We start from the raw sequence: 27,183 nt of genomic DNA, 5'->3' as shown, positions 1-27,183 counted from the left end.
AATACTTACATCTGTTAATACATCATCACCTTGAGACTATCTAAACTGTTGATATAAACAAGTTAACTCTTTAACTATCCTGACAGAAATGGAACTCGCACTGAATCCCTAATACACTCCCCTCTTAAAGCCCTCCAAGCTGGCAGCCATCACCACATCCTGGGGCAGGGAGTTCCACAATTTAACTATGCTTTGTGTGAAAAATTTTTCCTTTTATCTGTTTTGAATCTCTCGCTCTCCAGCTTTAGCAGATGACCCCGTGTTCTAGTATTATGGGAGAAGGAGAAAAACCTCTCCCTGTCCACTCTCCAAACCATGCATAATTTTATAGACCTCTATCATGTCTCCCCTTAGCCTCCTTCTTTCCAAGCTAAACAGCCCTAAGCGTCCTAACCGCTCCCCATAGGACAGTTGCTCTAGTCCCTTAATCATTTTGGTTGCTCTTTTCTGCACCTTCTCAAGCTCTGTAATATCCTTTTTTAGGTGTGGTGGCCAGAACTGTACACAGTATTCCAAGTGTGGTCTCACCATAGATTTGTACAAGGGCAGTATGATATCAGCAGTTTTATTCTCTATTCATCGTCTAATTATAGCCAGCATGGAATTTGCCTTTTTTACAGCAGCCGCACACTGGGTTGACATCTTCATTGAGCTATCCACTGCCACCCCAAGATCCCTTTCTTGGTCTGTCGCTGCCAACACAGATCCCATCAGTGTATAAGTGAAGTTGGGATTTTTTGTCCCAATATGCATCACTTTACACTTACTCACATTGAATCTCATTTGTCATTTTAATGCCCATTCTTCCAGTACGCAGAGATCTTTCTGGAGCTCTTCACAGTCCGATTTTGTTTTAACCACCCTAAATAATTTGGTGTCATCTGCAAACTTGGCTACTTCACTGTTTTACCCCAACTCCAGGTCATTGATGAACAGGTTGAAAAGCACCGGTCCCAACACAGATCCCTGAGGCACCCCACTGCTCACATCCCGCTATTGGGAGAACTGACCATTGATTCCTACTCTCTGCTTCCTATTTTTCAGCCAGCTCTCAATGCATTTTTTTGCAGCTTCCATGATCCCCTGTGTTGCACATTTTGGTGGCCAAAAGGCATCCCTCATCAGTTTTTCACCATGCCTTTCCTGACCATCAGAGGTTGCCTCGCTCTCCCCACACATTTCCACGCTCATCCTGAGGCTGTATACAAGCATAAAGATGTGCATCGCTCCTGTTCATGCAACATGGCAACCACACGAATCGGGAGGACTGCAAGTAAAGTGTCGTGCCATTATGGGTGGCTGGCAGGCTGGCTATTACAATGCATGACTGTAACCTCTCAAAAGGTCTGCCCATATGAGCACATCCACACCTGACTTATTAACACACTCTTCTAAAGAAAGATGGTATTGCTTTACTCTGCTCTGGCTAGACCTCAGCTAGCGTACTGTGCTCAGTTTTGGGCACTGCAATTGAAGAAAGATGTAGACAAGCTGGAACGTGTCCAGAGGAGGGCAACAAAGATGGTGAGGGGTCTGGAGACCAAGTCCGATGAGGAAAGGTTGAAGGAGCTGGGTATGTTTAGCCTGAAGAGAAGACGACTGAGAGGGGATATGATAACCATCTTCAAGTACTTGAAGGGGGCTGTCATATAGAGGATGGTGTTGTTTTCTGTTTCCCCAGAAGGTCGGACCAGGACCAACGGGTTGCAAAGAGCTTCCGTCTAGACATTAGGAAGAATTTTCTAGCAGTTAGAGCGGTTCCTCCGTGGAACAGGCTTCCTTGGGAGGTTGTAAGCTCTCCTTCCCTGGAAATTTTTAAGCTGAGGCTAGTTAGCCGTCTGTCAGCAATGCTGATTCTATGACCTTAGGCAGATGATGAGAGGGAGGGCATCTTGGCCATCTTCTAGGCATGGAGTAGGGGTCACTGGGGGTGTGCGGGGGAGGTAGTTGTGAATTTCCTGCATTGTGCAGGGGGTTGGACTAGATGACCCTGTTGGTCCCATTCAACTCTATGATTCTATGATTTCACTCTCCCAAGCAGCTAGAAAACCATTCTTGAATTGTGTGCTGACTCCTTCTCCTGACATTGCCTCCTGGCATGGTTATTCAGAGGTTTACTGCCTCCGAACATGGAGGCTCCCTTTAGTCACCATGGCTAGTAGCCAGTGATAGACCTGTCCTCAGTGAATTTGTCTAATCCCCCTTTAAAGCTGTCTATACTTCTTTATAACTGCAGAGGAACACAAGGGAAGTAGCCAGTATAATACGATGAAACAAAGAATATTTTAATGCTAAAGCTAAGCTTCTCTGGGGTGCACACGGAACAAATTAAGTTGATTTGTTCCATGTGCATCCTAGAGAAGGGTGCACAGTCAAACAAAATATTGATTTGAAATGCTACTTTGCACACAATCCCACTGTGTTTTTTTTTGGGGAGGGGACTTTTGCACCTACTGAATTAAGTTGAATTGTTCTGTGCGCACCCTAGGGAAGCATGTCAATAATATGATAAAACTAAGGCTCTCCTGGGTGCACAAAGAACAAATCCTCTCCATCGATTTGTTCTGTGTGCACTTCAGAGAAGGGTGCAAATACTATGATAAAGACTAAGTTTCTCTGGAGTGCACACAGAACGAATCGATGAAAAGGATTTGTTCTGTGTGCACCTCAGAGAAGGGTGCAAATAATGTGATAAAGACTACGTTTCTCTGGGGTGTACTTCCGTGTGCACCTCAGAGAAGGGTGCACAATCGAATCAAATGTTGACTTGAAAAGCTCGTTTGCACACAAACCCAGCATTTAGTTTTTCTTAACTTTTGCACCTGCTGATTTTCTCCTTTTATCTTCCAGATAGTCCCTCTACTTGGAGCACACCAAGATTTCCCCCCTTAAGAACAAACAGCAGTTGAGTCCTATTTTTTTGCAACTTCGGGCCCTCTAATGCAATTATCTCCAGCACAAAATACATATTTCCTTTCCTGTACCTCCTGTCAAGGTGTAATGTATACTGTACTTTTTTTAGAACACTCAAAAGTGTTATACTTAGGGAAATAATTTCAGAGGGTAGCCACATTGTTCTGCAGTAGAACGGCTAAATTCGAGTCTGCTAGCACTGTAGAGACCAACAAGATTTAAGGGGCATAAGATTTCAAGAATCAAAACTCTCTTCGTCAGATATCTAGTATCAAAAAATCTTGGGAAAATAATAATAAGAATTGGTTTTTATATGCCGTCTTTCTCTGCCACTGAAGGGAGACTCAAACCGGCTTACAATCACCTTCCCTTCCCCTCCCCACAACAGACACCCTGTGAGGTAGGTGGGGCTGAGAGAGCTGTGACTTGCCCAAGGTCACCCAGCTGGATTCGTGTGTAGGAGCGGGGAAACAAATCCAGTCCACCAGATTACCCTCCACTGCTCATGTGGAGGAGTGGGGAATCAAACCTGGTTCTCCAACTCAGAGCCCACTGCTCCAAACCACCGCTCTTAACCACTACACCATGCTGGCTCTCACACTATACCATCTTCAAGGATCCATTCATTCCTTTTGCAATAGCTTGGTGCAGTCTTGGTAGCTTTGTCCCTGGAACATTTCATTGCTTGTGGAAGCGCACAACAAGCACGCCCCTTCCCAAGCTTCCCCTCAATCGGAGCCAGATATCTGATCAACAGGCAAGCAAGCAGTGATCCTGGCATGGCATCCTATGATTTATCACCTCTAAAGGGACAGAGATAGTATATCAAGAGCATAGTTTGACCCACCTTCTTTGCTGGGAAAAGTTGATGCAGTCACCAGATCTCAGTGGAGTCCTTACTGGTGCTCTGGTGCTGGATTTTGTTGTGGCAAAGAAAACTCCATCTTCATACAAACACAAGTTTCATTTGCTATCAACTTATTGGCTCCATGCTTAAATCTAACTGAACTTGATGAGATTATTTTAATCTCATTCATTTCAATGGCTCCAATGCAACTATACTAAATTTTGCTCTTAAGTGGCTTTTCAGAGCATTCCCTGCTTTAATTCCCAGTTTTTATTTAGCCAAATACCACTGATCATACCACACATTCCTCTCACCATAAGCCTGTGAGCTAGGTTAGGGCCAAACTGCACGCAGTTGTGGGGAATTTGATTTCAGTAAGTCCCCCATGATCTTCTTGAAACAAAGCTAGTAAAATGTGGGCTGGACACTGCTACTGTTAGGTGAATTGGTAATTGGTTGACCAACCAAACCCAGAGGGTGCTCATTAATGGCACAACTTCATCCTGGAGAGGAGTGACCAGTGGCGTGCCACAGGGACCTGTCCTGGGACCGGTACTATTTAATATTTTTATAAATTATTTGGATGATGGAATAGAGAACATAATAATCAAATTTGCAGATGACACCAAGTTAGGAGGGGTAGTTAATACCCCGGAGGGTCAGAGTTCAGAATGACCTCGATAGACTGGAGAGCTGGGCCATAAGCAATAAAATGGATTTCAATAGGGAGAAGTGTAAAGCACTTCACCTAGACAGAAACAACATAAGGCACAGGTACAGAATGGGAGATAGTTGGCTTGACAACAGTACATGTGAAAGAGATCTGGGAGTCTTAGTGGACCACAAACTGAATATGAGTCAACAGTGTGATATGGCGGCTAAGGCCAATGCAATTCTGGGCTGCATAAATAGGAGTATTGTGTCTAGATCAAGGGAAATAATACTACCACTGTATTCTGTATTGGTCAGACCTCACTTGGAATACTGTGTCCAGTTTTGGGCTCCACAATTTAAGAAGGATGTTGACAGGTTGGAGCATGTCCAGAGGAGGGCGACCAGAATGGTCAAAGGTCTGGAATCCATGCCCTATGAGGAGAGACTTAGGGAGTTGGGTTTGTTTAGTTTGGAGAAGGTTGAGGGGAGACATGATAGCCGTGTTTAAATATCTGAAGGGATGTCATGTTGATGAGGGAACTAGCTTGTTCTCTGTTGCTCCAGAGACTAGGACACGGAGTAATGGATTTAAACTAATAGAAAAGTGATTCCACCTAAACATTAGGAAGAACTTTCTGACGGTGAGGGCTGTTCGACGGTGGAATGTGCTGCCTCAGAGGGTGGTGGAGTCCCCGTCTTTGGAGGTCTTTAAGCAGAGGTTGAATGGCCATCTGTTGGGAGTGCTTTGATTGTGGGATCCTGCATGGTGGGGGGAGGATTGGGGTCACTGGGAATGTGGGGGGAGGTAGTTATTAATTTCCTGCATTGTGCAGGGAGTAGGACTAGATGACCCTGGTGGTCCCTTCCAACTCTATGATTCTATGAATGACATCATAGTAGTCTGCAAGGGCCTGATTTGGCTGGGGACTGCGGTTCGTGGGGGGGGGGGGAAGAGCGGCTCCAAAACACTTGTAGGGGAGCTTTTTGCCCCATATTGAAGCTGCAGTTGCTCAGGTAGCTAGATCCAACTAGTTTGAAAATGTAACATGTGGTTTGGCTCTCGGTGACTAGCCTGAAGACAAACACATGCCTTGCTAGTTTCAAATGAAGCTACCTATACCGAGTCAGACCATGGGTCTACCAAGGTTGGCATAGCAGTGGCTATCTACAGCCACAGGTGGAGGGCTTTCACCTCATCTACTACCCGAATCCTTTCAGCTGGAGATGCCAGGGATTGAACCTGAGACCTTCTGCATGCAAAACAGATGCTCTGCCACTGAACCATGGCACCTCCCTTAAGTCTAACACTGCTACACTTGGTTTGACTCTCATGGTGACACAGATTGGGTAGAATCATAGAGTTGGAAGAGGCCATACAGGCCATCTAGCCCAACCCCCTGCTTAATGCAGGATCAGCCCTAGAGCATCCCTGACAAGTCCTTGTCCTGCCTCTGTTTAGAGACAGCCAGTGAGGGGGAGCTCACCACCTCCCTAGGCAGCTGATTCCATTGTCGAACAACTCTTACTGTAAAAAATATTTTCCTAATATCCAGCCGGTACCCATCCTCATGCAATTTAAACCCATTATTGTGAGTCCTGTCCTCTGCTGCCAACAGGAACAGCTCCCTGCCCTCCTCTAAGTGACAGCCCTTCAAATACTTAAAGAGAGCAGTCATGTCCCCCCTCAACCTCTTCTCCAGACTCTTCTACATTCCTGGCCAGCCACTAGTTTCCATGGGTGTGTGAATCTCTCCAGCTGCTGGCAAACTGGATACAGGAAATGCAAGGGAATAGGGAAGAGTACAGGGGAAGTAGAGGGGGAAAAGAGGCAGATTTGTCCCAGGAAATGCTGGCTCATAATTCCAACTGTATTTACTTCATTTATATCCCATCTTTCTCTCCAGTGGAGACCCAAAGCAGCTTACATCATTCTCCTCCATTTTGTCCTCATAATAACCCTGCAAGGTAAGTTAGGCTGAGAGCATGTGATCGGCCCACCGTAACCCAGCAAACTTCAGTGGCAGAGTAGGAATTTGAACCTGGGTTTTCCAAATCCTACTCTAACTCTCTAACCACTACACCACACTGGCTCTTTTTCTATCTTGCAGTGTTTGTTTGATATGAACATCATCAAACTGAATACTGGTCTCATGCTGGGATGGGAGGAAGGGTGAAAACCTGTATGACACGTTACCCTCTTACTAAAAAAACTCTCAGAGAGCTATTCATAAGGAAACAGAGACAGACAAGCTTTCTTGTAAAATACAGTTTAAGTTTTATAAGTTTTATTCCAATCAGGTTTGCCAGGGCAGATCGTTCCGTTTCATCTCAACACCAGAAGTCTTCCAGGAAATGAACTGATAATCACTCTGGGATGCGAATACCAGTTATGTTTTTGAAAAACCTAGGGAGAGTCTGTTATCCTCAGTCTTTCACCCAAGCGTTCTTGCTTCAAAGATGCTAAAAATGATACCGAAACCGGCAGCATACTTTAAAAAGTGGGGAGGGGAAGGAATTCCCAACACCAATCAATCAGTTTTTAAAGAATACCCCCCCAAACACCAAATTTCTCAGAACTCCAGGATACATTTCCTTTCAGATTCAACTCAGATTTTGCATTATACTGTCAGTATGATTGCTAATCAACTATACAAGTAAACAAGAGGCACTGGGGGCCACTCAGTAGGGAGGAAGCTGCCGCTCGGTGGATGAGCAGCATCACAACCATGTATTAGAATACCACCCATGAAATCCAAGGACAAAATAGATCCAAACACAGCGGACAAGACACGGGAACAATTATTTGCTCCAGCAGGCAACGATAGCTAGCAATATCCAGTGTCATTTTATTCCGGATCCCACCCCCAACGGGCATTCAGGATAAAACATACACACAACCCCCTCACACACACACACTCCCTCTCTCTCTCTCACTCCTGTCTGGTTTTGCAGCATAACTCTCATCTGCCGAAGGCTCACACACACAGCATCCATTTCCCCAGGCGATTCGGCTCCTCCTGCTGGTCTCGAAAAAGGCACATTAGCAGCTTTTCATGCTCTTTGCATTACAGTGTACAAATCAAGGCCACGGAAGTATCCCCGAGGAAAGAAAGGAACCCTCCTCAGCCCAGGAAAAATCAAGCTGTGCAAAGTTATGTCAATCCTGCTGTGCGCGGGCCCATTGCATGGAGCAGATGGGGAGCCAGGTCAGGCAGAAGCACTCGATTGCAGGGATCCGAAGAACTGGAAAAAATGGCATGGCTGGCCTCTGAAATTGGAGCCGTCAGGAGGTGCTCAGAGGCCCAACACCCTACACCATTCCTTTGTGTGAAGCCAGGAAATCAGCTTTCTTGCCGAATTCCACTTCTCTTTGGTAGAGGGATTAGCTGCCTTGGAAGCAGTTTTTTTTTTAAATTTCCAACGCAATTAGCAGTTTATTCACAGTGTGTTGTCGAGAATCCCCGAAGCCTGAGGTAATGCACCGGCCTGTGCAAAGGGCTGAGGATTTCAGCTACACAACAACACTGCACTCCAGTGTTTACTATGTTAAATGCAGGTAAACTGTTACCGATCCTTTAACGAGCAAGAGTTGCCCCAGACCTACCAGAGCCCTTTAGCAGACGAGAAAACTCTTCCCAGGGTTGTTCCTCTTTATGAAGCCCAGCACTATCTATCAGAAATGCATTTCCTATGTAACAGAGACAAGAGTCCTTATCTTTGGCATCAGGTTCTCCACCCCCGCCCCCCAATATCCTGCAGAGAAGTTTATTCCTTTGGACAGGCTCTGTGGCTGGCTGTCAAGGTGCTACTTTCTACATTGCTCCCAGTATACAAAATTAAGAAATACTTATTTCTCATTTCAAAGGCTTTTAAAAAAAATCTAGCTTAGGATCATTCACTGACGTCGTCTTTCTCACAATATGGAGCCTCTAAAGAGCAAATTTTTACCGAGAGAGATATAGACACCTGCTTGCAACTTCAACTAAAGAAAACGTTAGGTACGGCCGAGGTTCACTGCAGTTTTGCAGACAATCCCGTTCCAAAAGGCACCAGAATGTATTACAGGCGTGTGGTTTTGCAGAATTTTTCGATGGATCTCCTTTTCTCTTCCCATCTCTTGGAATTTTAACACCCCCCCATTTTCTTGAGCATTTGAGAGGAAGAAAACAGAAGCCTCCTTGTGAGTTCACTGGCGACAGGCCATCGCTTTTGCTGGGGGGTCTTCCCTGGGCCACTTTAGCTGAAGTACCAAAGCTGATAGGAATCTGAAGGGTTGCAGAGAGCCATGGAAGGATGCTCGCCTCTTCCAGACAGACACTTACTAGATGCCACATTCTTAATCAGGTGATCCTTGAAAAGAAAAAAAGAAATTAATCTAGCATTCTGTCCCCAGCAGCACCCACAAGTCCCTGGGTGGGGCTGGCATCAGTAGTGGGTGGGGTCGGGCAGATGCTGAAGTCCACCTCTACTATGAAATAATTCTCACACTGCAAACTTCACACCAAAGAGGAGAACTCGGCAACTTTATTACTTTATAGTGATGGATTATTTGAGAAAGCAAGCATCTGCTAAGCTCTCACCAAGGTGCCAAGGTACAATTGGCCCTTGGCAATGATCACACCCCCCCCCCTCTCTTTGTTGACAGCAAATCTGTGGACATCCGAGAATTTTTTGGAATTTCCACATGTCACAGATAAAACAAGAAAAGATCATGCAAGCACTATGCTGGACAGGGGGACAAGTGTGGATTGTTGTGGCCAATGGTGCCAAAGGTGCATAAAGCCATTGTTACAGAAGAAAATTCTCAGGTGTCCTTGCCCCACACAGAATCATGGAAGGGGCCATACAGGCCATCTAGTCCAATCCCCTGCTCAATGCAGGATCAGCCTACAGCATGGGTTCTCAACAAGGGGGGAATTTTAGAGTTCCAGGGGGAGAATTGGGACCACTATTCAACAAGTGTGATGTCCTGTAGATTATGTACAATCTGCAAAATTGTAGTTTATTTTTAATTTAATCTGCAACATTCAATAAAATTTATGACTATCTTGGGAAGGGGGGAATTATATTCTGAACAATGGTGAAAGGGGGGAATGAAGCAAAAAAGGCTGAGAACCATTGGCCTAGAGCATCCCTGACAAGGGTCCATCCAGGAGACAAGGGCTGTACCAAAGAAGAAAGGGGGTCCACTTGCACTCTGTCACCCAGGGCCCACAGAAACCTGGAACCAGCCCTGTCCTGGAGCACTCACAAGCAGAACATTACAGTGCCGTATTATGGCTGGAGTGCCAGACAAGCGTGGGGAAGACCAAGAACTCAAATCCCTGCTCATCCGGGTAGCTTGCCGACAGTCCTTAAGCTATTTGCTCCATCTCTACCTAGCCTACTTCACAAGGTTGTTGTGAGGACAAAATGCTCTTGCTGCTGTTGCAGAGACTTTTTCCTTGCCCCCTTCCCAGCAGATATTTGTGTGTGTGTGTGTAAAGTGCCGACAAGTCGCAGCCGACTTATGGCGACCCCTTTTGGGGTTTTCATGGCAAGAGACTAACAGAGGTGGTTTGCCAGTGCCTTCCTCTGCACAGCAACCCTGGTATACCTTGGCGGTCTGCCATCCAAATACTAACCAGGGCTGACCCTGCTTAGCTTCTGAGATCTGACGAGATCAGGCTAGCCTGGGTATATCCAGGTCAGGGCCAGCAGATATTTAGCTGCTGAATAATTGCTAGTAGGAATATTGCTATAATGTTTTATCCTTGTCCATCCATACTTTCCCCAAACCAAACCTTCTTCTAAATACGGTCTTCCTAGAAACACTATACTCAGAGCAGGTTTAGGGGAAACTGCAGCAGAGCCAGGGGAAACCCAGAAGGTGGGTGAATGCACCATGAAAGACTAAATTAAAAAACACTACTTTTGGGGGGACACACACTAATAACCCTGGTATGGAAGCAACCTGTCCTGAGCACCCAGGAGGACAGAAATGATGAAACTGCAATACAGACAGAGACACAAAGCTAGGTTGCAATGAGTCAGGCCCACTGATCCACCTCACTCAGTAGTGTCTGTTTTCACTGGCACCAGTTTCTCAGGTCACAGGCAGAGACAAGGTTGTCTCCTGCTACCTGAGATCCTCAAAGTGGAGATGTCAGGGATGGAACCTTCTGCATGCAAAGCAGGGCTGGATTAACAATTAAGCAAAATAAGCGCGTGCTTAGGACCTCAAGGGAAGGGGGGCACCTCAGAAATTTTCCATTGCCGGATTTACCATGGACCGTATGGTGCAAAACTGCAAATCGTGCAGCTGAACCAGGGACCACAAAAAGGGCCCCCCACAATAAATGGAAAAATTACATACATACAGTGACTCAACACCCAGCCCCCCCACTGAACATCACAACTTTTACTCTTATCCTTTTTTAAAAAAAAACATAAGGATGAAGAAAAAGTGGGAACGGAGAATAATCACACTAGGCTCAATTTTTTTTAAAAAATTAAATAATGTAATATTAATTGCTGTGTTTTACATATATATGGGGACACCAAAGCCTTTTAAGTGCTTAGGGCCTCTAAAGGTCTTAATCCGGCCCTGATCCGGCATAGGCTCTACCACATCACTTTCTTGCCTCTCCCAACCCCTTGGAGGAGTTTTTCTCTCCCTCTTTCGGTACACCACTGCCACCACCTGGCCTTTGTAGGAGTTACCCCCTGAGAGGAGCGGATCCCAGCTCCCCTTCCTTGTGTTGCTGTTCAAAGGCCCCTTTTGCTTGTGCCTCCTGCTACCCAGTGTCTGGTTACCATGGGGATAGCTTATTTCACTTGCGCACCACTGGCGAATTTAGCTTCTAGGGCTAATAACCGCTGATAGCCTCTAGGCATACTTATAGGCCATTTATGCAGGGTCAATTTTGATGCTAGCTCAAAGCTCTTTTTAAAAATGCGACCTTTAAAATGTCTATTCATGGTCCCGATGCAAAAGGAGAAATTCCACCCTCTCACCTGCTCTTTAGTTCCTTTGTTTGCATTTGCATAACTAACACAGGGCTGTGATTTTGCATGCTTCCTTGAGGGGATTCTTCGCAGCGGGGGCAGAGCAAACACAAAAAGTTGCGTTGAAGGGGCTCTTAAGAAATGCGAAGCAGGTATGCGCCGGCTTCACAGTCACTTCCTGAATTCAGCATGAAAAATTCAAAAAAATATGTGGGGCAACACGCTGCTAATTACCAAGCGTAAACTGCCATAGTCTTTTTATAAATGTCACCCAAGCTAGTGGGCATTATGATGATGTGCAAATGTATCTGTTACCTTACCAAGGTGAAAAGCTGGGGCAAAGGTAAAAGGGACTCTTCCCCCCCCCTCCTGGAAATTTGCACTGTCACTAGCAGATACACTTTTGATACAGCAGCCTTGGTACACTAGCTGATCCCAAAATCACCCCTAGCTGCAGCCATCAGAGCAATTGCTTCATTTTATGGCAAGAATTTCAGAAAGGGAATGGCACCACCCTATCAGTGCTTTGAAACCGGCCACAACTGTGGCAACAAGCCAGTAAAATACACTTGGTAAATATTGGAATATCGGTGGTATGCGGAAACACATGCTCAAGAAGTGTATCAGCCTTTCTGAAAGTGTAAACTTACGTTGGTCAGTTCCCATTCTTCATTTTCAGGTACATGGGAGTGTTTCCCTACATAGTGGCAGTCGCCCAACTCCACAGGTCCTGCTTTGGATCGGAGGCAGAGTTGCTTGCCAATGTTGTGCCGGAGGTCTCTCTGGGATGTGTATTCAAAATACTGAAAACAACAACAAACAAATAATACATACACATACAGCAATGGAGAGGGATCCTCACTGGAAAACAAAGTCTTCACTGAAATAACTTATTCTCGTTATTTTAAAAGGGGTATTTTTTAATACAAAGGGAAAACATAGGTTCATATTTGCATTTAATATTTTGTTAGGAAAATTCCAGGAAACGCATGCTTTCCTGCACAACCTCTACAAAGCATCGAATGCTGTTTGCCTGGGTTCATGTGATACCACTTAAACCAGCCTATAGCATCTCAGTGATAGTAATCTAGGTAAAAAGTAGAGGTCCCCTGTGCAAGCACCCGGTCATTCCTGACCCATGGGGTGATGTCACATCCCGACGTTTTCTAGGCAGACTTTGTTTACGGGGTGGTTTGCCAGTGCCTTCCCCAGTCATCTTCTCTTTACCCCCAGCAAGCTGGGTACTCATTTTACCGACCTCGGAAGGATGGGAGGCTGAGTCAACCTTCAGCCACCTACCTGAAACCAACTTCCGTCGGGATCGAACTTAGGTCGTGAGCAGAGCTTGGACTGCAGTACTGCAGCTTACTGCTCTGCACCACAGGGCTCCTGATAGTAATCTACTCATTCAGAATTCTGCTGAATTTCTGTGTGTACTTCTGGCCTAGTTCAGGGACCCAAACCTAACTACGGGGGAGCGGGGGGGAAACAGAGATGCATCTTCAGTTTCATTTCCCAGGTTCTATGTCTTGATCGAAAAGAGGAAGACGCAACATGAGATGGACTGACTCTATAAAGTACCGTATATACTCGGGTATAAGCCAACCCGAGTATAAGCCGAGGTGCCTAATTTCACCCCAAAAATGGGGAAAAATTAGGCACCTGCGTATAAGCCGAGGGTGGGAAAGGAGGCCCTTCCCCCCCCCGCAGGCTTACCTTACCGGGCAGCGGGTCGGCGGATCGGTCGGTAGGTGGAGGGCGGGGGGGGGGGACTTGCCGCCGCTGCCTGCCCGCGCGCCTTCCCTGCGCCCAGGAGGCCCCCGGCCAGGAGGCGCAGATCTGTTTAAAGGGCCCCCCGCGCACCTTCAGGGAAGCCCCTGTTCTACCTCCCCTGAAGGCGCGCGGGGGGGGGGGGGGGCTTTAAACACATGTCCTAATATTGGACTTCCCTTTTTGATGGAGTAGGCACCAGTGCGCGTATACGTGTGTGCATGGGGGGCGGGAAGAAGAGGATCTGGAACAGTCACACAAATTCCATACCTGATTGCCACCCATGCCATGGCAGGGGTACATGATCAGTGGCTTCCCTCCATGATTGTTTTCGCCAACATCCAAGCAGTGTTTGGCACCTTCGTTTCTGATCTGCAAGCATATGAACCAAAAACTATTAAGGGCATATCTCTAGGCAACACCAGGACACACACTGAGGTTCCAGTTCAATCTCTTCCTCTATGCTCTTTTCCTGCCACTTTTGGCAGTAATACATATGCATGCATGGAGAAGAGTGCATGTTCCCTGCAGTCCTGCATTTCCCCTTCAGTTTCCTTCACCACAATTACATGCAATTTATCTTCTTGGTCAGCAGTCAGACTGTTTATGAACTTTGTCTAACAATGCACTCCATCCATTAATTAAGTCAGACTGGCTTACAATCAAAACACCATTCTCTGCATTTGAGCTGTCTACCCTTCCTGATTCTAGAGTGTGTTTTCATTTGGCCTGAATTCTTGCTAGAAACAAAGGTGCTCTTAATCAATGTCACCCTGTTACCACTTAATATGGATAAGCAAGGTGTGCTGAGACAGCTCCAGTTGTAAAAAGTTCATTTGGGATGGAATTCCTATACTTCCCTCCCATCTTGCTTCAACACCGTGTGTGTGTGTGTGTGTGTTTCGTAGCTGGAGATCCACTATGTTTTCAGATTATACAACTTTTAAGTTCTGAAGAAAGTGGAAATTTTTAGATAGGTTGAAGGGAGGGCAGGAAGCGACTACAAAGGAAGGAAAGAAGTCCTGCAGAGAAATTAAATATTGACAAAGTATTCAATCTCATTTTCTGGTTAACAAAAGAAGTATTGATCTCATGTTACACTGGATGCACACACTGGATGCCTGTACGTTCATACATCTGTTTGTAAGAAAGAGCCAACGAACATTCACTTTACCAGTGAAACTGGGGACCAGTAAACCATTTTTTCCAAGGTACAAGCCTTTGCTAGGAGAATAGGGGATTGACTTCTCAATATCTTCTCTTTTCAGTCTGGCTTCAGGCCGGCCTATGGGCCAGAGATGGCTTGCTAGCTTTAGCTGATGATCTTCGCAGGTGCAGAGGTAGGCATCAGGGGATGCGCACTGAACTGGTTCAAATCATTTCTCACAGATCGGACTCACAGGGTTGCTGTGGGAGACCAGTTGCCATCAGTGTGGGACCTATCCTGTGGAGTTCCACACAGCGCAATCCTATCCCCCGTGCTTATCAATCTCTATGTAAAGCCTTAGGACAAATAATTTGTAGCTTTGGGGTTGGATGTCATCAATATGCGGATGATGTGTGTGTAAAGTGCCTTCAAGTCGCAGCTGACTTATGGCGACACCCAGCTCTATATATCCTTATCCAATCCCCTGGTGATATGGTAGAGGTCCTGAATAACTGCTTGGCTGTTGCGGTGAATTGGCTCAGGGTGAACAAATTGAAACTAAACCCTGAAAAGGCACAGGTAACGCTGGTTGGGAAGCTTGAGATCCTGGAGGCATTTGTGCTCCCCACTTTTGATGGAGCTCAGCTGACCCTTGCTGATTCAGTTAAGGGCCTTGGGGGTTATACTGGATGCAACTTTATTACTGGAGAAGCAAATTAATGCAGTTGCAAAGAAGGCTTTCTCCCAACTCAGCTTAGCCCAAAAGATGGCTCCTTATCTTGATAAAACTGGTCTGGCCACCTGGATCCATGCCACAGTAATTCAAGACTACACTACTGCAATGCACTCACTGTACGCTGGTCTCTCCTCAAAATCAATTCAGAAACTCCAGTTGGTGCAGAATGCCATGGCCCGGCTATTACTGGGAGCTCGATGGAGCATGCATATTACTCCCATCCTGCAGGCGCTTCACTGGCTGCCCATCAGTTACTGGGAGCAGGGTCTTCTGCAGGTGCCAACCTGCAAATGGGCAAAATCAACAACTGCCCATACATGTGCCTTCTCCGTTGTGGCCCCCACCTTGTGGAACGGCCTGCCTGTGGAGGGCAGGAAGTCTCTTGTTCTCCTGGCTTTCCACAAACTATGCAAAACTGAGTTATTCAAGAGTGCTTTTATGTGCAGGCAATACTAAATGAGTGCACTGTACTAAATGATTCACAAAGTTACTTAGAAAATTTATTGGGGACTGAGGTCTATACTACTGTGTATAGCTTGCTGAAACTAGGATTCAACTATGGAATTGTTAATCATTTAATGTATCATGCTAAAACTTATGCTTTGCTTTAGTTCTGTGTTTAGACTTCTGGTTGGTTCTACAGCCCTAATCCTATTGCATTGTTTATTGAATGCCTCATCTATTGATTGAATTGACTCACTCTGCATAATCCCCTTTGAGCCCGTGAGAAAGGCGGACTATAAATAACATAAATAAATAAACAAATAACTATTTGGATCTCCCTCCTCCCAAGCATACAAGAATATCGATATACTTTGGGGAGCCCTTAAGTACAATAATGACATGCTTACATTTAGAATATGGTGGATAATTCTGGCATTAATCCTGAAAGGATGCTGCCATGTTTGAGAAACTCATAGCTAGAATGGTTATGCCTATTTTGAAAAGAGCTTATGTGATGAAGGCTTTGTGAGCTTTTAAAAAGACAACTAACAGGAAGATATGGCCATTGTAAAATGAAGGTGTGGAGTGAATCTAGAGCAATTAACATGCTCATAATGCATGTGGCTAGACAGGTTTCAGACAAACTAAAGGAAGTATTATTTCATACAAACAGAATTTGTTGAAGAAAGATGTTTCTAAGAGCTCAAATAATGTCCTTCCTAACTACTGATTTCGAACAATTTGAATCTAGTTTTTAACCTCCATGGCTTCCTCCACAGAACCATGGGGAGACTATTGAGAACTGTGTGAGAGTTCTTTGAACCTACAGTAATTAAATAGGTTTGAAACTGGTTATAATTAGTAGTGTACACAAGCTCTTCATATTGTCATCCCCCAAAGATTAGGAATATTCACAAAAGTGTCCATAAATTCACCATAACTGCTGGAAATGGAGATTCTGTGTTGTAAGAGTACGTTTGTGTCTGGAAGAAAATAATCAGGGTCTTACGGGCATGCACCTGTGGCATTCAGCAAGTCTTAGGAGACAAAGTGATAGGCTACAGGGACCTTTGCTGTGATCCCGCAAGGTAATTGTTATGCATGAGAAAGGGGGAACCAAACTGGCTCCATTTGCACTTACAGCTCCGTAGAAAGCCGGAGTCAGGTCTGGAATGAAAATCTCTGGGTAAATAGTCTGCAGATACCAGGTGAAATTCTTGCAATGCAACCGCTCCTTCAGTTCAAGCCGGGGAGTGATGTCTCCGTATGTTTTCTGAAAAAGCAGCAGCAGGTTCACAGTTTACAAAATGAGGTCAGTAGTCCTATCTGCCTCCAAAATCCCATTTGTTGCTTGGAGCAAAACTGATCTCCCTTAAAAGGCCTGTTTGTAGGAAGAGTTACTTAGAAACAACCATCTTCATTCTGCAATTTCCTCGCTCTGTGGGCTCAAGTTGAGTAAGACCTTGTCGGGACACCGCTCTGGAACCTGTTTCCAGGGTCAGGGCTTGGCTCCAGAATCTCCCAAATGGTAGTACCTCCAAGTTGCTCTCCCATCTAGAACGCTGGAGAATAGGTCCCCATCACGTGGCAAAGCTCCACCATAATCGGCTGACAGGTAAAGCACATGCTTAGCATTCAAAAGGCCCCAGATTTACATAGGAACATAAGAACATAAGAAAAGCCATGATGGATCGGCCCAAGGCCCATCAAGACGAGCAGTCTGTTTCACAGTGGCCAACCAGGTGCTTTTAGGAAGCTCAACAAACATGACAACTGCAGCAGCATTATCCTGCCTATGTTCCACAGCACTAATATAATAGGCATGCTCCTCTGATACTAGAGAGAATATGTATGCATCATGACTAGCATCCATTTTGACTAGTAGCCATGGATAGCCCTCTCCTCCATGAAGATGTCCACTCCCCTCGTAAAGCCTTCCAAGTTGGCAGCCATCACCATATCCTGGGGAAGGGAGTTCCACAATTTAACTTAATCCCTTAATTTTAATCCCTGGAACCTCCTGTTAAAGGATTTCAGCTAACAGGAAAAGACCCACCTCGCTGCCTGAGAGCCTGAAAAGCCACTGTCTGTTGCAGACAACATTGAACTAACCAGGTTGAATGTCCTAACTTCTTTGTTATTCAGGCTATGGCTGGGCACCCCGGATACTATGAAAGGAGCAACTCTCAGAACTTGGGAGTCCCACAGCAGCAGCCTAGTAGGCAAAGGACAGGCCTGAAGGCTTCCGCAGAGTATCTTGCCTTCTAGCAAGCTGTGATTGTGACGGTGACTGGGAAATGTTCAGCTAGAACTCTTCTCATGACAAATCAGGGCCTGAACACAAGAAGCTGCCTTGAGTCTTCTATGCATGGCTGTTTCACTCGCCATCACCCCTGTGATGACTTCGGGTCTTTGTGTTGATTATGCATGCCCTTTCCGTCCGTCAGAAGTCGCCTCGCTCTCCCACTGCATTTCCCCGCATTTTGCCTGTGTTTTCAGAGTCCTGTTTTATCTAGAATTTGAAAACATGGGTAAAACGCGGGAAAACACAAGGGAAGAGTGAGGCGACCTCTGACGGCGGAAACAGCATGCATAATCAACACAATGACCCGAAGTTGTCACGGGGTGATGGCGAGTGAAACAGCCATGCATAAAAGACCTTACACTGGGTTAGACCATTGGTCAATCAAGATGATGATCTCCCCCCGCCCTTGTTCTATGCCACTCTCATTATGTGGGGGGGGGGGCAACCTACTGCTTGTTCTGGGCACTATGGGTCAAATTAAGTGCCAGCTGGAGTTTTTAAGGGTTTTAAATTGGGTTTTATTGTTTAATTTTAGAATTATTACTTTTATTGTTAATATTTGATATGTTTAATGATGTTCCCCGCCCTGAGCCTGGTCTTGGACGGGGAAGGCGGGTTATAAATGGAATTAAAATAAAATGAGTGCTTTGATTGGTAACAACTCTCAAGGGTCTCAGAATAAGGTCTTTCACATCTCACCTCCTCCTAATCCTTTTAACTAGGGATGCTGGCGATTGAGCCTAGGACTTTCTGCAGATATTCTGCCACTGAGCTTCGAACCCCACCCCGGCTGTATGTGGGGAGAAGGCAAACTCATGCTGGGGCTCTGCATACAAAATTAAACACAAGCTACAGAGGCTTAGATTCTTCAGAGACAACTTCTGAGGAAAACTGGCTGAATACCTCTCTAGCCATCTGGGAGGCCTGCTGGTTCCTCCTGTAGAAGATTTCCTTGTAGTTGTCCATCCAGACTTCTGCCAGGCGCACTTGGTTTCTGGAGATTACCTGAGTTCCTTTCGGGAAAGTGTGGGGACTCTTCGATCGGAACACATGGCCAACCACTGAGCAAGGAATGATCTCCAGCTGACCCCCACACTGCCAAACCTGCAGAAGTATCCAAAGAAAACAACAAATCCTGAAGTGAAGCACAAAAAGAGCTCACCCATGTCATGACTGAGACCTTAAACAACCATTCAGATGCAAAACGACCCTACCTATGAAAGCAGGCCAAGGAAGGAGCGGCTCACGATCTCTCACAGGGTCTCCAAGCCTATCATCATCAGAGTCTCCAGAGGAACAATCCCAGGATTCCCCCCAAGGAGACCTGGCATCCATGGGGCGAAAACGCACAGTCGCTTTATCCTCCTTTAATCCCTGTTTTAGTCAGGATCGAACGTACATTAGGCGAAACGCATGCGTTCGATCCTGGCTGAATCCTGGCTGAAACAGGGATTAAAGGAGGATAAAGCGACCATGCGTTTTCGCCCTACTTGTTCCCTAGTGTCTGCAAACGTCAGCCCTACTGCATATCCAGTTAAATTATTTAAAGCCAGTGGTTTCGATCCAATGGAATGCAATTGGGGATGGAAGGATCTGTCCAAGGAGACAGGATGGAAACCACCACAAATATCATGGGGTGGTGGTGAAGTGTTTTGGGCTGCAGCAGTTTACTACCCCTGAACGGGGAGGTTCCCTTCAGTTACCATGGCTAGAAGCTACTAATAGACCTATCCTCCATGAAGCTGTCTAATCCCCTTTTAAAGCCATTTATGCTTGTGGCCATCACTACATATTCTGGTGGCAAATTCCACATTTTAATCAATCGGTGTGTATTTGCTTTTGTCCATCCTGAATCTACTGCCCATCAGCTTCATTGGATGCCCCGAGTTCTAGTATATTGGGAGAGGGAGAAAAATCACAACCCAGGATTGCTGGTAAACTTAACCAAATGTGGTCCTAAATAAAACAGTCTTCAACTGCCTCCTGAAGATCGAAAGTGAGGGGGGCCAGGCACACCCCCGGGGAGATTGTTCCATAACTGTGGGGCTGCCACTGAAAAGCCCCTCTCCTGTGTACCCACCAAACAAACTTCTTTGAGTGGTGGGACAGTCAAGAGAGCCTCTCCTTGCGATCTTCATTCCCAGGCAGGGACATATGGGGGAAGATGGTCCTTCAGATACCCTGGTCCCAAAGCCATGTAGGTCTTCGAAGTTCAAAACCAACATCTTGAATTGGGCTTGGGAGTGGACTGGTAGCTAGTATAATTGCTGTAATATTGGGGTGCTCCATCTGAGCTCTAGATTTCCCCAGAGTAGCAACAAAGGTCTCTAGAATATGCTTCTGACTAGTTGGTTTCTTGCTCTCTGCAAATTCAGCCCCACTATAGATCAGACAGATTATCCGAAACCCCAGGTACTTGGTATTTCTGTGGATATGCTGCTTCAATCCTGAACTGAAGAATATGGGCTGATTTGGAATCTCCTATTCTTGATCTTTTCTCTTCAGCCACATGGTGGCACTCCATGCAGCATTTCACAGTTAAAAGCAGTCCCCCCCCAAACCTGGGTTTTTGCAATAAAATATAATCTGAGAGATCAGCATGTACCAGTCCACATATATGCAATCTGCTCTTTAACTTCTTAGCAACATCCCAGATTTATTTAACTCACTCAAATATTAATTTAATTATTATTGTTCTTTTTATTACCAGTGGCTGAGGTCCCATGAGGAAGGGGAAGGAGAGCAATCTAGAAATTTGTAGTCCGCCTTTCTCACTGAGGCTCAAAGCCCTGCTCAGCTATGAGGCTCACTGGAGGGGACAGGGAGAAGCTTTTCTCCCTCTCTCATAATACTAGAACATGGGGTCATCTGCTGAAGCTGGAGGGTGAGAGATTCAAAACAGATAAAAGGAAGTATTTCTTCACACAATGCATAGTTAAAATGTGGAACTCCCTGCCCCAGGATGTGGTGATGGCTGCAAATAATGCTGCTGCAGTCGTCTTGTTTGTGGGCCTCTTAGAGGCACCTGGTTGGCCACTGTGCGAACAGACTGCTGGACTTGATGGGCCTTGGTCTGATCCAGCATGGCCTTTCTTATGTTCTTATGACCTAAGTCAGGGGTTGGCAAACTCATTGGTCAAAAGAGCCAAATATCAACAGTACAACGATTGAGATTTCTTTTGAGAGCCAAATTTCTTAAACTTAAACTATATAGGTAGGTACACTGTTTATTAACTTAATAAACTTTAATTAAAGTTTTAAGTCTTAATTAAACTATAGGTACACTGAATAAAACTTGATATCATACTTAATAGTGATCTTATTTATTGATAAAAATTAAATTGTAAGTCCCTGCCATTTCCCCCTCCCCGTCCGGAGTCCTTGTCTGGAGGCCTGGTCTACCGCCATAAAAGCCTATTGGTAGACCTGGCCTCCGGCTGAGTCCCATTGGGAGGCCAGGTCTACCCATTGGCTTTCTTGGCAGTAGACCTGGCCTCCGGAGGCCCATAGAAGCCAATTGGTAGACCTGGCCTCTGAAGGGGGACTTTTTCCCCTCCTCGGAGTCTAGGTCTACAGCCAAGAAAGTTAGTGGGCAGACATGGCCTCCCAATGGGACTCAGCCGGAGGCCAGGTCTACCAAAGGAAGCCCACCCCGCCCAAGAGCTGATAGGCGGGCGGGGGGGGGGGCAGGAATTGCCGAGCTGCCCGCCCAGCAATTGCGTGGCTAGAGGGGAGGGGAGGCTTTAGCCTCCCAACCATTGAGGGCAAGGGAAAGGGGGACCTGGCCATTCTCCATGGCGGGGGGGGGGGAGAGACAGCATGCCTGCTCGCCTGCTCTCTCGCACTTGCTCTCTCTCTCTCTCTCAGGCGCGCCGGCTCCGCAGCCCGGCTGCCGGTGCAAGCGGGCGCAAGAGCAGGGGCTCCAAACCAAGTTCAGAGAGCCGCACTCAACGGGCCAAAGAGCCGCATGCGGCTCGGGAGCCGCAGTTTGCAGACCCCTGACCTAAGTCAATCACTCTCTCAGTTTAACGCACCTCACAGGGTTGACATAAAGATTAAAAGAGAGAGAGAGGAGAACTCTGAGCTCCTCAGAGGAAAGGTGGGGGAAAACGTAATAAATTATTATACCAGTGATACTCAGTGGCTCATGAGCCAACATGTGGATGTTTGCTCTGCCACCTGTGGCTCTTTGGAGCACAGTTCCCCAATGTGGCACATACCCGATGTCTCGGGAAAGTGGGCAAGGCCCTTGCCCAGAAAGGACTGCGGTTAGCAGGTGGATCCCACCGTGTAGCAGCTGCCCCTGAAGGAATGGAAAAGCTGCTAGCCACCCAAAAAAAATTAAAATAAAGACCCTACTCAGCAAGCTGACATAACCTTTGCATTATAGGCTTCCAAATCTATTTATTCACTGCTCAAAGACCAACAGGTCACAAGCAAAAGAAAAATTGTATACAAATTAACAACTAAATAACAGTTTAAAAAGCTTTGCCCTTGAGAATAAAATTCTGTATTTGGGAACCATTAGAAACTTACAGTAGGCAGGTAAAGACTTCGGGACTGGGAGGCCCCAATAGTATATGTAGAATACTCCTCATGCCCTACAGTACGGGCTCCAACTCTCAAGTTGTAATATCTTAGATTTACACATGAACACATGAAGCTGCCTTATACTGAATCAGACCCTTGGTCCATCCAAGTCAGTATTGTCTACTCAGACCAGCAGCGGCTCTTCAGGGTCTCAGGCAGAGGTCTTTTCACATCACCTACCTGCCTAGTCCCTTTAACTGGAGATGCTGGGAGCAAATGCTCTACTGCTGAGCCACAGCCCCTCCTGCGTGCTTAGTCTGTTGAGTGTCTTTTCCTATTCCTTAGAGCCGTCAATCTAATCAGTTGATAAATCTCTAAACTTTTTTGAGCCCATTCTTGGAGCTGTTACCTGCTTCCTGTGTCCTGCAGATACAATTTTAGCAGCTGTGACAAGATGTAGAACGATAAAGTGTAGATTATTAGGAACTCTTGGTTCATAGTTAAGCAGAAAAGCCTCAATTGTAAGGAAAAAAATTAGATCTGAAACCAGTTTTCAGTACATCAAAACAAGACTGCCAATAGTTTTAGCTTGTATACAGGTACACCACATATGTATGTTTGTGTTCAATCTGTTTTTACAGCATCTCCTTTTTCTAATAAAAAAAGGAAAGTTCTGCCAGCCTCCCTGAGATGCAGGCTGATGCCAGGGGTGGAAGTAAACGTGGCTCTTTTGGTTGAGGGTTACTGCGAATGTGGCCTCTCTGTGACGCTTGGGGTAAAACCGAATTAGAATAAAAGCAGAGCCCCTAAAAATACCCTGAAAACACGAGCCACAAAATAGAAGAAGAGTTGGTTTTTATATGCCAACTTTCTCTACCACTTAAGGGAGACTCAAGCTGGCTTACAATCACCTTCCCTTCCTCTCCTCACAACAGACACCCTGTGAGGTAGGTGGGGCTGAGAGCTATAACAGAGCTGTAACTTTCTCAAGGTCACCCAGCTTACTTTGTGTGTAGGAGTGGGGAAACAAATCCAGTTCACCAGATTAGCCTCCGCCGCTCATGTGGATGAGTGGGGAATCAAACCTGGTTCTCCAGATCAGAGTCCACCGCTCTTAACCACTACACCACGCTGGCTCTCTACCACTGTCTTCAAGTTATGAAGCTGGCTCTCATGGTGAAGCTTTAGCATTTTTCAAGCCTTAGTATCTCATTTTTCAATCATGCTTTCTCAAGTGGACAAAAAACCCTAAAAAATACATACAAAATAAGCTCATCACGAAGCAAATATAGAAGGGAGGGAAAGGGGAGCAGCTGAGGCAGATGAATAAGCTCTGGGCTGAACACTTGCCCTTCCCTTTTTGCAGGTAACTTAAAACTTGGGCATAGACAGAGGTGAGTCAAAGGGAAAAGGTAAAGGGATCGTGGTCCTTGGCTTTTAACCCCTTGGTCTCATGCGAGTCATGCCTGAGTGCCATGGTGTCCTCATGGCTTATTCACCTGTGCTAAATCTGACTAGAGACCTTTTGTGGGATTGTGTCAGGTTGTTACATAAATTTGCAATCATGTATGTTTTATATCATAAGCAGCTTTGAATCCCCAGTGTGGGAAAAGAGCAGGATACAAATAGTTAAGTAAGTAAACGACAGAAGACTCCTTTCCATACAAATGCTTTTTTAGACAGCTAGTAAATAAATTGACCCTGTACCCGGGATACTGGTATAGCTCAAAGATACGACCATCCCTTGGTTCTACAGCAAGCAGAGTTTTCTTTCTTACCCGAAAGGACATCTCCACGTTCTCCCCTCCCCAGATTTCCATCTGATCGTCATAGGATCCAATGTGTTCAAAGTAGGACCTAGAAATGGCAAACAGACCACCTGCAAATGTGGGAGTCCTGCACAAAAAGAGAGAGTTACAGAAACACAGCTTTACAAACGTTATGTCAAGATGAGCAAGGGACAGATGTTTACTGAAGAGGAAATGCAAGCAGGGTTCTCTCCTTGCCTGTCAATGCTTCAGTTCCTTCTTGAAATTCTAAGTGGCTCTTTCTATATGGCATGTTTATAAAAGGTGGATCTTTCATGTCTCAAGACCTGCAGCCTTCAGAGAACACTTCTACTTGAGTGACTTTGCAGAGGGGCCACTAAGCGTCACCACAGGCCCACAGATTTCCTATGGGACATTTCTCACACCATCCAGACCTAACCCAGAAACAAATCTTATCACATATACAGCTCTGTGGGCCCTGGGACCTTGTTTACAGTTCCCCTTCTTGGCAGCCGTGACCTTACTTCCTCAGTTACAATTGGCAGGCAGGCTCCACCCAGAGTTCCATCATCTCAGAAGATAGGGCGCTTTGACACATGCCGAATAATCCACTTTCAATCCACTTTCAATGCACTTTGCAGCAGGAATTTGGCAAAATCCACTTGCAAACTATCGTTAAAGTGGATTGAAAGTGCATTATTCAGTATGTGTGAAAGCGCTAAATCTCTGGGAAGAAACAGGGCCTTTTCTACAATATCCCTGAAGCTTTGGAACAGGGTTTTGAGAGCTTCGAATGAGCCATCTCTTAAGTGATCTTTCGAGAACTGATCTGCTAATGTGTGTGTGTGTGTGGGGGGGCACATTGGTACTAAAGGCTGCAAATTCCTTGTTCAAGTTAATTGTGTGAATAAGGGAAACTTGCACTCAAATTAAGCTTCATTGTATGTGTAACTGGAATGAACGCACGTTGCTCCCCTGTTACTTTCTACCTCCCACATCAAATTTTAGATTGTCAGGTGTCGGTCCTCGAGGGCAGGAACCTGCACTCTGTAAAGTATCATGGCACGGTAACATCAACAAAGAGATACTAAATAATTTATCTGGCTTCTAAAAGAAAAAAATTGTGGGATGGCAGCCTAAAATATAGTTCCATGTTTTAATCTCTTCTCCTGATTCTTAACCTTGCTGTGAATGACAAGCGGGCGGAACTTCTCGCCGAAGGAGAGAAACTGGCTGGTCCCAAAACAGTTGAAACGACAACAACACAAACTTAAGAGAATGTGAAGTGTGCCTTGGCTGACCACATCAAAAGCAGCAGAAACTACCTGGATGCTTAGGATGGATGCTCATTCATTACAGGCTTTGGAAATTGTTATTTTCTGGCAGACGGGGGGGGGGGGGGGGGAGAGAGAGAGCGCTTTATTCATCCTCTGCTATCATTACCGTAAATGCATATTACAGAGCCATAAATAAGAACGGCTAGGGGATTGAGCTTTTCATTCTGCCCTGCTTCCATAATCAGTTACCTCTCCAAACTTTACAAAAGAAAAGTAAAAAAGAAAAAGGGAGGGGAGGGGAAGCGATTGGAGCCTTCAGCTGTTTCGACAAGGATTTCTTTTTCTTTCCCAGAAACGGCTCTGTTCTTAAACGAGAGGGGCCCGCGAGAGATTAGGAGCTGCTAAAAAAGCCAAGTTACCAACTTCTCCTCTTTCTCTCTTAAAATAAGGGGGGGGAGAGACGAATCCCTGAGCTCCTTTCATTGGGGAAGAACAGTCTCCTGTCTGACCTTTGCACAAAGAGGAGCTGTACTTGAGGCCAAAAGGAACACGATTTCGTCTAGCTATGGCTGATGACGAGGGCCAAGGCCTGGTATTGAATGTCTCCCACTTTATGAATCCAAGGTCATTTCAAGCTTTAAGAGGTCGGGATACTGGTTACCTTAATGACTCCGCAGCTGCCCACTGCCAAAACAGACAAGAGGCTGGCAGGGTTTGAAAGAGAAAGGAACAGACCCCGCTTCTTTCATGTCAGGGCCCTCATTATCCTGCTCTTGTACAGAAAAAAAAACCTGTCCTTGTTTTTACTCATCAGGGGGGGAAAAACGGTGGATTAGAGCTTATGGTTCTGTTCTGCGAATGGCAGCTCCATTGCCTGGCTGCCGGCACAAGGAGACTTCCTTTGGCAGAAGGGGCTCGTTCTGCTTGAGAAGGCCCCTAGTGACGAAGGTCAGCTCCACTGTTAAAGAAGCAGAATGATAAAACCCAAGCTTTTAAATATACCGTACTCAGTATCCCAGTTTTAAGGGTTTAGAAGAAGAAGAGTTGGTTTTTATGTGCCGATCTTCCCTACCTTTAAGGAGAATCAAACCGGCTTACAATCACCTTCCCTTCCCCTCTCCACAACAGACACCTTGTGAGGTAGGTGGGGCTGAGAGAATTCAGAGAGAGCTGTGACTAGCCCAAGGTCACCCAGCTGGCTTCATGTGGAGGAGTGGGGAAACCAATTCGGTTCACCAGATTAGCGTCCACCGTTCATGTGGAGGAGTGGGGAATCAAACCCAGTACTTCAGATTAGGGTCCACCGCTCTTAACCACTACACGCACACCGGTTTTGTATCGCAGAGCAATCAACTTTATTAAAAGCGTGCAGTCACCTGATTGAAGAAATTTTATCTAGATAGGTAATCTACTAATTAACTGAAATATTTCTATTTATGCACAAATTTTATCAGAAGGGGAGGTCATACTTTGTTTCTAGAAGAAGGCACTACAGCCTGCCGTTCTGCAACAAGGATTTTTTTGTAGCAGGCATACGTATTCACTCGCTGTTGTAGCCACCAATATCCACTCTATCTTATGCAATAATGTAAGATGCCCTCTCTTCTTGTGTGTGTGTTAAGTGCTGTCCACTTCCAACTCAAGGTGACTCTATGAATTAATGACCTCCAAAACGTCCTATCATTAACAGCCTTGCCAGGTCTTGCAAACTGAGGGCCATGGTTTCCTTTATTGAGTCAATCCATCTCATGTTGGGTCTTCCTCTTCTCCTGCTGCCTTCACCTTTTCCTAGCATTATTGTCTT

General features: G+C 45.8%; 1 protein-coding gene across 1 annotated transcript in view; it reads right to left on the bottom strand.

The window, feature by feature from the left end:
* Nucleotides 1–8,633: 8,633 nt before the first annotated feature.
* GALNT6 (polypeptide N-acetylgalactosaminyltransferase 6) overlaps nucleotides 8,634–27,183 on the bottom strand; it is a 54,544-nt gene continuing 35,994 nt past the window's right edge. Inside the window, exons 5-10 of the mRNA XM_056858569.1 lie at nucleotides 24,112–24,229; nucleotides 18,707–18,907; nucleotides 16,640–16,771; nucleotides 13,442–13,543; nucleotides 12,052–12,204; nucleotides 8,634–8,764 (exon numbers count right to left, since the gene is read on the bottom strand). Of these exons, the coding sequence (XP_056714547.1) occupies nucleotides 8,651–8,764; nucleotides 12,052–12,204; nucleotides 13,442–13,543; nucleotides 16,640–16,771; nucleotides 18,707–18,907; nucleotides 24,112–24,229 (820 nt within the window). The 3' untranslated portion in view covers nucleotides 8,634–8,650. The remainder of the gene's footprint in view (nucleotides 8,765–12,051; nucleotides 12,205–13,441; nucleotides 13,544–16,639; nucleotides 16,772–18,706; nucleotides 18,908–24,111; nucleotides 24,230–27,183) is intronic.

Source organism: Euleptes europaea, chromosome 1, assembly GCF_029931775.1.
Source record: "Euleptes europaea isolate rEulEur1 chromosome 1, rEulEur1.hap1, whole genome shotgun sequence".
In the NCBI taxonomy this organism is placed as follows: domain Eukaryota; kingdom Metazoa; phylum Chordata; class Lepidosauria; order Squamata; family Sphaerodactylidae; genus Euleptes; species Euleptes europaea.
The sequence above is the reverse complement of the archived record's forward strand: the minus strand, read 5'-3'. Positions and strand labels throughout refer to the sequence as shown.